The 13,782-nt window shown below is 41.5% G+C and overlaps 1 protein-coding gene across 3 annotated transcripts in view; it reads left to right on the top strand.

The window, feature by feature from the left end:
- Window positions 1–13,472, top strand: part of MARCHF6 (membrane associated ring-CH-type finger 6) — a 77,129-nt gene extending 63,657 nt beyond the window's left edge. For all 3 annotated transcript variants that reach the window (XM_082620497.1, XM_082620496.1, XM_082620498.1), the window contains exons 23-26: window positions 3,608–3,697; window positions 5,645–5,777; window positions 6,760–6,895; window positions 9,655–13,472. In XM_082620497.1, coding sequence (XP_082476623.1) covers window positions 3,608–3,697; window positions 5,645–5,777; window positions 6,760–6,895; window positions 9,655–9,745 — 450 coding nt within the window. In that variant the 3' untranslated portion in view covers window positions 9,746–13,472. The remainder of the gene's footprint in view (window positions 1–3,607; window positions 3,698–5,644; window positions 5,778–6,759; window positions 6,896–9,654) is intronic.
- The last annotated feature ends 310 nt before the right edge of the window (window positions 13,473–13,782 follow it).

Below are 13,782 nucleotides of genomic sequence, written 5' to 3'. Positions count from 1 at the left end.
ACTACATTCTGCTGGGTATGAGCAAGTCACAGGTTGGCCTGGATTTAAGGGAAGGGGACGTAGACCCCTACCACTCCATGGGAGAAGGATTTGCAGTCGTGTTTTTATGCCACTACAATGCAGAAGTGGTTGTTTGCATGGTGACAGAATGTCACCTTACAGATTACTTGCTACCTCAAAGGGAAACACAACTTTATAGGGGAGGGGTCAGGCAGATGCTTCCGTAACCCAGGTGGTCACTGCAGATGCGGCAAACAGATGGTATACGCCTCCTGAGGCTGTGCAGTATGCGGCACTGAAAAAGAGCAAAACAGCCCCGGAGGTCCAGGAGCTAGGCCTCCTGCTGAGTGTGAACAATTGACAGAGCATCAGCATCACACAAGGCCACTCTGTGACCATGATGGATCGAGACAGACTCAAGACCCCTCCATAATCATGCCTGAACGCAGGCAAAACATGAGTATTGTCCAAACCACAAAAATGCCCCAACGTGCCAGTACCCTGGCTGACGTGATTGGCTGCTCCTTTGTTTCCAACCCCAGCCTGTCCCTTCTTCTGGGTAAGATTGATTACGATACCCAGTTATAGGTTACCTGTACTTTCTAAGTAGCATCTGGAACAGAGCAAAGCCCTGCTCCCTTAAATCCTCCCCAAGTCACCTCACACGAGCCAGAGAACTGTAACAACCCTTTTCTAACACTCTTATAAGGGCTCCAACTTCCCCACGCTGTCTGTTCTCCCTCACTGCATTGAGCAGTGACGCAGCTTGTTCACTCACACTTGTGTTCCTGGTGGTCTGGACAGTGCCCAACATTATGACCTTGGAGAATTATTTAAATTATTCAGTTTTAAGAATGCTTATATGTTATGACCCATCAGTTTTTACTTTTCAGAATATCCTGCAAAGAAACATTTACATGTGTGCAGGAGACATGAACAGGGTTGTTCTGCTGTTATATAATTTTTTACCATGTCAGAAAATTAGAAGCAACCCAGATGTCCATCAATAGAGAATGACTAAATAAAATGTGATCTATCTTTGCTTTTGAATCCAGTGCTGCAGTTAAAAAGATGGAAGTAGAGCTGTGTGTTTCTTTGCTTGTTTGTATTTTTGTTTTGCTATAGATAGCTCTCAGACGTGGTTTTTTTTTTGTTTTTTTTTTCTTTGTTTTTTTTTTTTTTTTTTGCGGTACGCGGGGCCTCTCACTGTTGTGGCCTCTCCCATTGCGGAGCACAGGCTCTGGACGCGCAGGCTCAGTGGCCATGGCTCACCGGCCCAGCCGCTCCGTGGCATGTGGGATCTTCCCGGATCGGGGCACGAACCCGCGTCCCCTGCATCGGCAGGCAGACTCTCAACCACTGCGCCACCAGGGAAGCCCTGACGTGTTTTTGAGTAGGGGAAAAACACAAGTTGCAAACAGAGTGTGCAGCATGGTATCCTTAATATTCTGGATAAAATCCCAAAGTTTGAGAGAACAGCTTGCTTTTTGTCCATCCTTGACTCCAAGCTGCTTGCCTTTCCTGCGTCAAGTGACTACAGACCTATGGGAGGCTGGACTCTTTTTTAATTCTAGCAGAGGAGATAGTGTGGTATGTCTTTTTTTTTGTGGGAAAGGACTGGAAAGCAGTGGATCCTGAAAGAGCTGGAACCTCAGTGATCTGTGGACCTCCTCAGGTGAACATTAACCTCACTTGGGTGCCTTCTGGACTCGCAGAGGCCAAGAGAAAGCGAGTTGTTGGGTTGAATCTTCCCTGCTTGTGAGCCTGGAAGGATAGAGAAAAAGCAAGGAGGATTTCTCCATGTTCTTATTTGGGAATTGTTGGCTTGCTATCCCAGAGGTCTGACAGGCTAAAGATCCTTTTGCAGCCCTTTAGAATATTCTCAATCTGAGCCTCTGAACCACATTGAGTCAACAGAGAAAAATAACACATGTTTTATGTAAGGGGGGCCCAGCAGCCACAGAAAGGAAGGCCAGGCAGAGCCATCAGAACACATGCCCGGTGACGGAGAACTGCTTGCAGAGCCGTGAGCATCCAAATAGAAGAATAAAAACACAGGGGTATGTGGGCATGCACGCACAACAGCAGCCATAAAACAGAGTGAAATCGTCATGATGTTATGTAGCGTGGATTTCAAACAAATTCAGTAAATGAATTAAAGATGTGGCTAGTCCGATTGGAGGCCTGGAAGACTGATGCACAGAGCAAAACTGAAGAATAGGAAATTGAGGGGAGAGGAAGAGTCTTGGAGGATACACCCAGGAGACTTAATATAGCCATAATAAGGGTTCTACAATGCAAAAATATGAGGCAACATTGAAACAAAAATAGACATTTTTAACTGAATTGAAGAAAGAACTGATCTGTAGGTTGAAGGACCTCATCAGGTTTGGTGAAAAGAAAATTGATGAGAAAAACGCATTTGGGCACATCTTGGTAAAATTTCTGAATTAAATCACAAGCTTCAAAAAAAAAAAGCATACTGGCAGTGGACTTTGTAGCACTGAAACCATAAGGCAGAAGGGCATTTAGAGACCACTGAGATAAAAGGGACAAAACCCAACCTTCCTGTACCTAGAAAAAATGTCATTCACCCATTCGTCTGTCAGGATGAAGAGTGATATTTGAGGTTATGCAAGAATTCAGTGCATGCATCAGCCTCCCACCCTATTTGAAGATGTTTTGGAAGACCAACCAACCAAACCAGAAAATCGGAACAGAACAGTATGAGTAAAATCCATATAAAACTGATACTACATATTTCCTATGGGACATACATGTATAGACATAGATCGGTGCATAAGGAAACAAACTTGGAAGGTACATACCAAATGTTAGCAGTGGTTATTGCTGGGGAGGGATCAGGATTTGGACAGGTGGTCACAGAGGACTCCAGCCTTCTCTGGAAAGGTTTCAGTTTAATGTAAGAATAGATTTAAATGTTACTTGATACTTTTAAAACATACATGTGTATATATATTTTTAAGATAAACAGAACAGATTATGAAGGACGCTGTGTGCTGTGTTCAGGGTTGTAAGCAGGGAGGTCTCCTTAAATGATCTGACTTGCACTTTAAGAGATCACTTGGGCAGTGGGAGTGGTGATCCCTTGGCCGCCTGGTGGATAGTGGGGTGGGCAGGCCAGAGGCACAGCGGGGAGCTTGGTGTGACTGGGGAGGTCCTAGTAACAGCTCAGCAGAACTGCGAGCGCACCCGCTGGAAGCGCTCTGAGCCTTCAGGAGCCCAACCGGGAAAGCAGCCCAAGGATGATTTGATGAAGTAAAATCAGGGCACTGTTTTATTTATTTGCTTGTTCAGATGTCCATTAAACACTTTTCTTAGTTCTCTTGGGAAAATAATGTAGTTTTTTGTTTTTTTTGTTTTTTGTTTTTTTGAAAGACACAAGAATGAGTTTTGATAGAAACACTGAACTTGAGCTGCTGGGGGAAAAATTCCCTGGATTTTCCAGCATATTTATTCTTCTGTAAAATTGTTACTAATCCAACAGAATTTTTGTTTTGAAGTTAATAATGCAAGAAATAGCCTCTGTGCTGGGTTTATTGCTAAAAACAAACAAAAATCTGTTAAATGATTTTTATTATCCTAGGACTGGGCACTTGGAGTCCTGCATGCCAAAATCATTGCCGCTATAACATTGATGGGTCCTCAGTGGTGGCTGAAAACTGTAATTGAGCAGGTAAGCGAGTTCGGCTTATGGGACTCTTTATTTTCCACGTTCCCACTTTTCTAAGTTTTATACATTTTCTTTAATGAGCATATGTAACTTTTTTTTTTTAAGGAGAAAGTCAGTTTACTCTTATCACCATGAATTTTCATCAGCTACTCTTTAACACTTCCCTTATCTGAAAGTTAACCAGTATCTTAAAGTACCTAGAACCCTGACTAAAGTAAAGGCAAAATTCAGCATATGTGCTGTTTTTTTAGAGCAGGAGTTCTGATGAAGGCTTGGTAGTCAGTTTTGTAAGCCTGTAGTAAGGAAAAGAGCTTATTGTTCAAGGCAATAAATAAAGAAAATGGCAAGAAAAAATAGATTTAGAAAAGCAGAGCTCTTTGGGAATATTTTAGCTACGTAACACCTAAGGCAGTTTGGTGTTGTGGAGCTATCACATAATTTGGTCACTGAGGTGATAACCTTGAAAAAAATAGATGGTACTTCTGTACTTTGATAATAAGGCTAGGAAGTAGGATAATTCATTTTAGGAAGATTTCTTCCAAAGTAACCAACATAGTAGACTTCGGTACTTATTTCTTTTAAGTTTTAGTTACCTAAAGAATGGACGTACGGACAACCCTCTTGTCCTTAGGGCAGCATCAAATTAATAAGGTGTTAGAGTTTTGTGGCACTGAAGGTATACCTCCTTGATGTACAGGAAGTAAAGACAGTAGTTCTCAGCCCAGTACGCACAGGAAACTCATCCAAAAATTTCTGCCTGGAGATTTGTGAGGGTGGGGAGAGCCAGGGAACTGGTGTGTGTTTGCATACATCTCTCAAGTGCGGGCTGATTCTGAAGTGAGATGGATTGCGGGCTGCGTGGCAGCATGTCCATTCCTGATAGGAGTACAGACCAGTCCACTCTAGAGTTTCCAGGTGAGACTCTGACCCTTGTGGAGAATAAGCATGTAGTTACAGCTGGGGGCTGTGAAACACTGTTGATCTCTATAATATTTTGCTCTCTGATGCATTCTTTCTCATACACGTGTCTAAGTTTAAGTAAAATGATTGAGAAACACCGGGATGCCTTGCTGCATTAATTTAAATGCATTTGGGTTAAAAGGATTTGGGGGGGTCAGAAGGGGACCTGTGGAGCAGTAAGCCTGTTTGTCATTCACCTTGAAATGTTCTGGCCCACTTCCGAGGGACCCGGGGATTGGAGTTGCACCACACTGTGTGACTGTGGGCCAGGAGAGGTTGAAGTGCTGGGGGAAAAACACAAACAATGCTCTGCTGTTTCGTCCCCTTCTGTATACCATCTTTATTTTCCATTATTCCCAAGATTTCCCCACTTCCATCCATTCTTTCCTCTGCAGTACTATCCCGTAGAACTTCCTAGATGAGATGAAATATTCTAGAAATTCTTGAATTAAAAAAAAAATTCACTGTAGAATTCTTTCATACTAAATTGTTCCATTAAATACCTTTCGATTTGTTGAAATGTGATTTATACAGGCTTTTTAGAAACATGCTTCCTGTTTATAATGTTTTCTTATAGTCAGATAAAATGAATGCAATCTTGAGTAGTAACACAGGTCACTCTTACACAATTTATGTATGAAGTTACTTCAAGTTACGTAGTCTTCAACTAATATTATTGGATGCCATCTGGTATCGTATAGCACAAGGCTAGTGTAATTATTATGCTAGATTAGCATCTTATTATTTTATCTCTTAGCAGAGTTAACTGCAAAGTGTAAGGAAGTAAATGCATTTCTTTAAAAACTTGTGGACACCATACTTATGTTTTTGTGTTCCAGAATTTGCCTTGACTTCTGAAAAAATAGCAAGTTTGAATCTTTTGGGCTGGTAGATCCAGCTCCCTGTGCTTGAATTCAGCAGAGATTGCTCTGTTAACCTGGAGGAATTTGTCTTGTATCCTTATTCTCATTTTTTACCCCTATGTTTCAGGTTTACGCAAATGGCATCCGGAACATTGACCTTCAGTATATCATTCGGAAACTGGCAGCGCCAGTGATCTCTGTGCTCTTGCTTTCCCTTTGTGTACCTTATGTCATCGCGTCCGGCGTCGTTCCTTTACTCGGTGGGTAATGCTGGCTGAGAGCTTGAGAGAGCACCTTTATTCACATCATTCCATTCTTGTCACTTGTGGTATCAGAGGTTGCCTGGCTCCAAATGCTTTATTGTAAATATAAATCCAGCTAAAACAATGATTTTAAAAGACTGTTTTTCTTAGATTTCACTAGTTAGGGCAAGATGAGGATCATAAAACACTTTGGTACAGTTTTTTTCCCTAGGCAGGTGAGAAAGTATTGACACCTAAAAAAACATCCTTTAGCGTAAAGGAAAAACCAAAGAGGAGATGCTAATTTGTGCCACTTTAACATCTAGATGTTATCAGCTACGTACTGAAGAATCCTCACACGACCTTAAAGCCAGCAATATGTTCAAAATTATAAGCACAAAGTTTTCCCCTCCAAATCTTTTGCTTCTATTGAATTCCCTCTGTCAGTTACTAGCATTATCATCCAACAAGGTGTATAAGTCAGAAACCTTGAAGGTCACCCGTGTCACCTGAGGCTCTCTGCTCTTCATACTCAGCTGGGTTCCAGGTCCCTCTGATCTGACCTCTGGAACCCATTCTCTCATCTTTGGAGCCCTTGCCCGCAGCTCATGTTGAGGTGAACATCAGCTCTCACCTTAACCTCAACCTCAGCAGCCTCTTGTCTGGTTTCCTTGCTTTGAACTCTCCATCGCTAATTCATTCTCCACACTGCGGCCACGATGACCTTTCAGAAGAATAAATCTCAGTCACACCTTTTTGGTGGACATCCTTTTGTTGGTTCCTCTGTGCCTTTAGAACACAGTCCAGCTCCTCGGAGTAGTTCACAAGGCTCCTCCTCTAGCTGGGACTGGCTCCAGCTTGACGGCACTCCTTGCCTCCCTCCAGTTCATACAGGAGGAGTTTCAGTTAAGCGCCCCTCCCCTCTTCTTAGGAAAAGGACATACTTTCATTTCACTGTCATCCTTTATACACTTAGAGTTTTTCTTTTTTGGTTTTCCAGGTGTTACTGCGGAAATGCAAAATTTGGTCCACCGGCGGATTTATCCATTTTTACTGATGGTCGTGGTGTTGATGGGAATCTTGTCCTTCCAGGTCCGCCAGTTTAAGCGCCTTTATGAACATATTAAAAATGACAAGTAAGTCTAGACTTCATTTGTCTAGCTGCTTTTTGTTAAGATGTCTCATTCCTTAATTATTGTGTCTGATAAATCACAGGAGGGAAAAGTGCTCAGATTCTGGACGTATTTTGAGGTAGAATTGACAGGATTTGCTAACAGATTGGATGTAGAATGTGAAAAAGGGGGTTAATCAGGACTTGGTTGGGTCAAGCAACTGGAAATATGGAGTTGTCGTTTACGGAGATGAAAAGACTGGGAGAAACCGGTTTGGGGAGGAAGAGTTTTTAATGTCCATTTGAAATAATTTTCAGTCTGTTTTCAAATGTTTTGGTCTGACAATATATTAAATAGTTTTAGATAAAAATATGAAGCCTGCTTTAGGCATTAGCAGTGCCTGCCTAAGCCCTTCTTGCAGCCAAGGGCCATTGGGTTACTCTGACCATTGCTGAGAGAAGCTGTGAGGTTACTGCAGAAGCGCTGTGGCGCCCTCTGTTTCGAGGAAACTCTGCGACCTGACCTCTGAGAAATTGAGAACAGCCAAGGAAAACACCTTCTGGGGTAGCAGCCATTTGACCCTCCATGTCCTAATGGAAGGCTGAGTCCTCTTCTGCTTTAATGGCGCCTCACAGAGGAAGTAAGTTTGTAACTACCCATCCTGGTTTGCCCGGGAGAGTCCCAGTTTACACAGGCTGCCTGCGTGTCATTACTAACAGCGCCCCCTTTTACTCGTGAGTGCCGGCTTTGGGCGACAGATGATACGGTCACCTCATTTACTCTGAGGGCTCTAAGAGTCATATGTTTAAGAATGAAATTTAGAGAGAGTTCAGGGCTTCTCCAAAGTACTTACTGATGGTAATAAACACTGGAACGCTCAGGCAGGCAGAGTGTTAACTTCTGTCAACCACGAAAGAATGGGGAGGGGCTTTCAGCAATGAAAGCCGGTTTTCCTCAGTTCGGCACCCGCGCACAAGAGACACACCCTCGGGAGCTGCCTGCAGCCCAGTGCACACTATTACCTTTCCCCACCGTTGCTTCGTGCAGAAAACCGTTGAACTCGGGCTTGACAGAGGGCATGTCTTGTTCACCATTATACATCCACAGAGTACCTGCCACAGGGCTTGATCCCGAGGAGGTGCCAAGTGTGCGTGTGTGCGTGTGCGCTGGGGGCACGAGAGGCTGCTGGGGTAGTAGAACTGGCTGTGGGTTCAGAGTCTCGTCTTCCTGCCCCTGAGTTACTTTTCGGTCTGGGGCAAGTGTACCTTGCTTTTCTCTCTGTGCTCGCTGTCTTGATGTGGTTTGCGATTACATGTGTGTCAGGTAGTGCCGTGTGTAGTATCATGTCAGATCTTGCTCAGTTGTCATTGTTCAAAGCGTTCACAAATTCCTCACAAGTTGAAAAAACACCGGTTGGTTGGGGGACAGTGGGATAAGAATAAGGGATGATTTAACTTCAGGAAGAGAATCGGGAAGACAAAAAGCAAAGGGATGAAACAGCGAGCTCGTGATGAAGAAGTAGGACTGGTGGAATGTTGTAAAAGTGAAATGTTAAACTCCTTGGCGTAAACTGCCAGAGGACCTCATGAGACCTGTATGTCGACAGCAAAGTGATGGATGAAAGTCAGGGTGGAGGAAGTCACGGTGAAAAATAAAAGTTGCCGCACGGAGCCCTCCACACATGCCAGGCCTTTGTTACCGAGGCTTCTGCCTGCTTTCTGTTCCTTACAGCAATCAAAGGACTATTGTTCGCACTTTATTGAGGAGCAAACTAAGCCTCAGAGACCCCGGCTCCCGGGCAGCCCTGCCACGTGCTGGCCTCACTCTCCTCCGCTTACACAGATGTGTAAAGGCCTGCCGGGCACGTCTTGGTCTGCACTGCCGCCTCCACGTGGGTCCCCGTGCCCGCTGGAAACCATCACCCACACCGCCCCCGCCCCCTGCAGCTTGTTGGCGTCAGCGTTGTCACCCACTGTTCTCCCGGGTCAGCCTCCGGGCCCTTCCCCCACGGTCAGTGCAGCCCATCACCGCCGCTCCCCCCAGCTCCTGCTGGCATCATGGGGACGCCAGGTCCTGGTGGAGGGCCTCCAGCCCTGTCATCCCGTCCACAGGCACTTCTGTCTCCGTCTCTGCGGTCCTGCTCCCTTTGCCGTCACCTCTCCTAGGTTAGGAGCACTTGATACTCTTCCTTGGACCGTAACCTCCTCCCTCCCATCAGTCACCTGCGTACAGTCACTTCTGTGCCATCTTCCTTCGACCTCCTTGAAATCTTTGTCCTTTGATTTCTCCTTTTCTTTATAACTAGAGCTTTTCAGGTTTTACTCTCCTCCCTACCCAGCTTTCTGATGATCATATTTCCAGTCCATTTCTTCAGATCTGTCCAGTTACCTGTTTTGTAAGATATGATCCATAACAGATAAATCCCCTGAATAAGTTTACTCTACCGTACCTAACTCTGGCCTCCAAGAGTCAGTTTATGAGGGCCCCTCACCTATGGACCAGAGCCTGTACTCCGCTGCACAGCATCTGAGGCCTTCTGACCTGTGCTGCTCTCATGTCTTCCCATAAATCCATACCTTTGCTATGAGATGCCTGCTTTTGTGCTGTTTGCCAGTATTCATTCTAGACTTCCCTTCTACCTACCTGACTATTGAAGGGTTTTAAGTGGGAGTGAAGTGATCTGATTTATGTTTTAGAAAATGTATCACTGGCTGCTCTAACGAAGAATGTTTTAGTAAGTAAGATCACATAAGAGAGTAACCACCCTGTTTTTAACAACCTAGGTACCTTGTGGGCCAACGCCTCGTGAACTATGAACGGAAATCTGGCAAACAAGGCACATCTCCGCCACCTCCACAGTCGTCCCAAGAATAAAGTGGTTGTCTCAACTACCTTGACCTTCCCCTGCCTTTACATGTCCTTTTTTGTGGACTTCTCTCTTTGGAGATTTTCCCCAGTGATCTCTCAGCGTTGTTTTTTAAGTTAAGGGTATGTGACTTGGGTTTTTAGCATTCAGCAAGCAGCAGTGCGAGGCTCTGCTGCCCTGCCTGCATCTCCTGACATCGTTGCTGTCTGAGGTCTGTATATGTGTAAATAGAAGTTCCTGGATACCCTAAAACCTTGGATTAAACAGAATGTGCATTGTACATCTTTAAACAAAATGTATATTAATTTATTAAATCTAGTTGTCACTTTATTTTGGACCTGCTGTGATCTTGACAGGAAATGTGCCACAGAGCCATAGTGCAGATGCAAGACTTTTTAATGACGTCTTTTGGAATGCAATGTCCCGGTGTTCCTAGCAGTTCTTACTGAGTGAACTGTACATTCTGTCTTGGCTGTTCAGACCTTACCAAGAACGTAAAAGGAAACAAGTAGAAATCAACAGTGGAGTGTCTGTGGTAAGAAAACATGAACTTGTGCTTCACTGTCAATCGTTTTTGGAAGTTATTTTGTATAACACCAAAGCTGTTGTACATTTTCTACTGCCTGATTTTTTTTATGTGTCTGTGTTTGTAATATTGTATAGTATCTTGTGCTAGGTGAGGAGATTATTTTTAATTTTGATAATTTAATATTCCTAGTGGTCAGCATTGGGAGTTGGGTTTTTGTGCTTGTTAGGGGCATGTCTGTACTTAGAGAAAAGAAAAAGTCCGAAAGAAGATTTTTCCTTAGATCCTCCAGCCCCCTCTTCCCACACACAGCTGTCTTTTCGTCAGCAGTGGCCAAAAGTCATGCAAGACCATAAATCTTATAGAATAACATCACCAGTGATACTGCATCTTCCTGGAATAAGGACATACTGAAATGTTTGTCAAATGTAGATGGGGTTTGTGGTCTTAGATTGACAGCATTAGAGAAGACGGGTTAGAACCCCTGGTCCTGCTGGTTAGTGCATCATTGGGTGAGGATTAGGGGCAGTGCATTTCTCCAAAGTTTCCAAAGCTTTTTGTTTACAGAATAAAACTATAAATAAAACCAACTTGATTTCATTTGACCAGAAGGAAGCTGGCTGAGCTGGCCTTTTAACATAGGAGTACAGAATGTATTTCATTGGAAACGTGCTGTAAAATCTCAGAAAGCAGAACACTTAGAAACTTGGTTTTCCTTTATAACCAAAGCTTCAAGTTAGAAGTTTAGAGAATTAGAATGGTTGGGCACGTGATCCACGTTTTTAATGGTGATGGTATATTGTAAGGGTAGTGTTTGTTTTTGAATGATAACTTAGTTCTCAGAGAAAATGGACAGCATAGATCTTAAGAAACCATAAAAGAATTTCCATATAGTATTAAAACCCATAGGCTTAAATCTGAGAATTTTTAAAATATGAGAGTCAGCCAAACATAAGTTACGAAAATCAAAAGCAACACGTTCTGGTTGTTTTATATTTCAACAATTTTTCCTGAAGTGGTAAGTGATTACTTTAAAACATCAGTATCAAAAAAAAAAAAAAAAAAAAAGCTCGACATAGGATTCAGTGTTACAGTTTTTGGCACTTTGTAGTAGCCCTTTCTCATATTTGAAATAAGGTCTGTGCTAGCCCTACCTTTACTTAGAAATTTAGTCCTACTGTAAAAATTAGGAGCATTTTAAACATAATACCACCTGTCATGGTGTATGTCTATATCAGTTGTTCTCTTTGGGAGAAAAATATTATCAAATTGGGCATATAACTTGATTGTGTTAATTTAAGTTTCTTTTTTAATTTTTCAGAGAATTTGTAGATCTTGATATAAAGTTATTGGAACACACTTATCTGTTTTACCAGAAAGAGATCTAGGCAGATATCACAAAAGATTAAAAATTGTTATTCTACAAAATTTTAAGTGAATCTTATCAGATATTTTGTAAGAAAATAAAAAACCCAAAAAACAACATATAATATACATATATATGTGTGTGTGTGTGTGTGTATATATATATATATATATGTGTGTGTGTGTGTATATATATATATATATATATATATATATATATATATGAATGGCCAAAAAGTTGCCCTCCATTTCACTGGCAGATAACTTTATCTTGTCTTACTTAAGGATTTCCCCTGGTTTTTCAGTTGTGCTTTGTCCTGTTTTTTTCAATAAGGTGAATACTTTCATAAGGAAAGCATTTGCTGGCATACTATTTACTTGGGTAGCATCAAGATTTTATGATTAACCAACAGTCTTATAAATATTTAAAACTTCTAGTTCAGAAAGTACTGGTATTGCTGCCCTTCTTCAGGTAGAATTAAAAAAAATAATAGTGTAGTTTTGCTTCATTTTACATTGGGCTAAGACTGTCTTCAAGGAATTTAATTAGGAAAGAAGACCTTTTTGCTTTATTTTTACTATTTATAAATTGAAGACAAATCAACATTTGGGGTTAGTTTTACATGACCAGTTATCAAATGGTCATAGTATGAAGTATGCAGTTGTTCATTATTAGCAAATTCTGTTTGATTTTTAAACGATTAAGTACTAATAGTTGAGATGAAAACTGAAGAAAAATGCCAATGTGAAGTTTGTGTATAGCTAGCCTTAAAAAAGCTCCATGTTTTTAGGTGTTTTTTTTTTTCCTGTTCTCTGGAGAAACAGTGGAGATTGGACATCTCAATTCCAGATGTAAATGAAAAGTAATTTTTATTTCAACATTTAATATAACTGTTATTACTGTGGATTCTTGTCTTGTGTTTTTTCTTTCCCTTATTCAAGTAATAGAGAAGAACTTTTTCTCAAATGATTTGATCTTAGATGATATGTCCTTTCTGTATTGGCAAAATGCTACTATTAAAGTGTAATTCTTGAATTTAGGTTGAATTGATGACTTTTTAAAACAACAGTGAAGCACTGGACATTTCTACATTGTATTGCGTTTGCACACACACACACACACACACACTCCGAAGAATGTTGCACCAGTATAAGAACACTGGCACTTTTTTAAATGTTGCAAGTGAGCTACTTACTCTCAGGATTGAGTATTTTAAGCTCTCTACTTACTGTGATAAGTTTTTTATATTGTAAAATTAAATGATTATGTTTAAAATACTCCTTTAGAATGTTACCTATTCAATTGCCATCAAGAAGAAAACAAATGTCTTACCACAAAGGTATTACTGGAAGCCTCACTTGTGGAGATTCTCTAACTTCCTTGTATTTACTTAATTAACATGCCCCTCAATCAGCTGTTTTCCTTTCAGTCCATTACTGCCCTGTGTCATTTTTTTAATCTTATTAAAACAGCCATCACACGTAAGGGCTTCTTTCAGGTAATCCCCAACAATATCTTTGGCATTTAATACAACATAAAGATAAGACAGGATACATCTGTTTTCATTCCCATCTATTTTGTATGAGTGCCTCATTTTGTAGTCATGAAATTAATATAGTACCTTAAATGAAAATGTAATGACCATAAGGCCTAGAAATGACTGTTGTAGAAGCTCAATGAATAGCACATTTACTTAGTTGGGATGTTAGTTTTCTATGAAATAACCTTAGATACCCAGACCAACTTTATGTGTATATATTCTAAAGTGCTCCCTTTTTTATGTGGTTGTTTGTTGCCTTCTGAGTTGAGAGAAAAATTGAATAAAAACGTTAGTTGTAGCCTAGTTTTTTTGGTTTGTTTATTTTTGCTTTGTTGCAAGATTGCTTCAGAATTATGAAATGTGCATTATTAGTTGGCATAGGCAGATAATCCAGATTGTTAAAAGTATAATAATTATGGAAGAGAAAACTCAAGTTACATACGATTATAGCCCCTCCGTTCTAAGTAGGAACTTGAAAGTGTAGTTGCAGAAGACGCACCTTCCCCCTCTCTCCCTCCTCTGTGGTTACAGCCCATCCTCACTGGAAAGAGCGAAGCCCTTCTTGTGCCACAGGCAGGATGCCACCCAGCTCTGCACCTCCACTGCAAGATCT

Source organism: Mesoplodon mirus (assembly GCF_964341445.2).
Source record: "Mesoplodon mirus genome assembly, chromosome: 5".
In the NCBI taxonomy this organism is placed as follows: domain Eukaryota; kingdom Metazoa; phylum Chordata; class Mammalia; order Artiodactyla; family Ziphiidae; genus Mesoplodon; species Mesoplodon mirus.
This window is presented reverse-complemented; position numbering and strand designations above follow the sequence as displayed.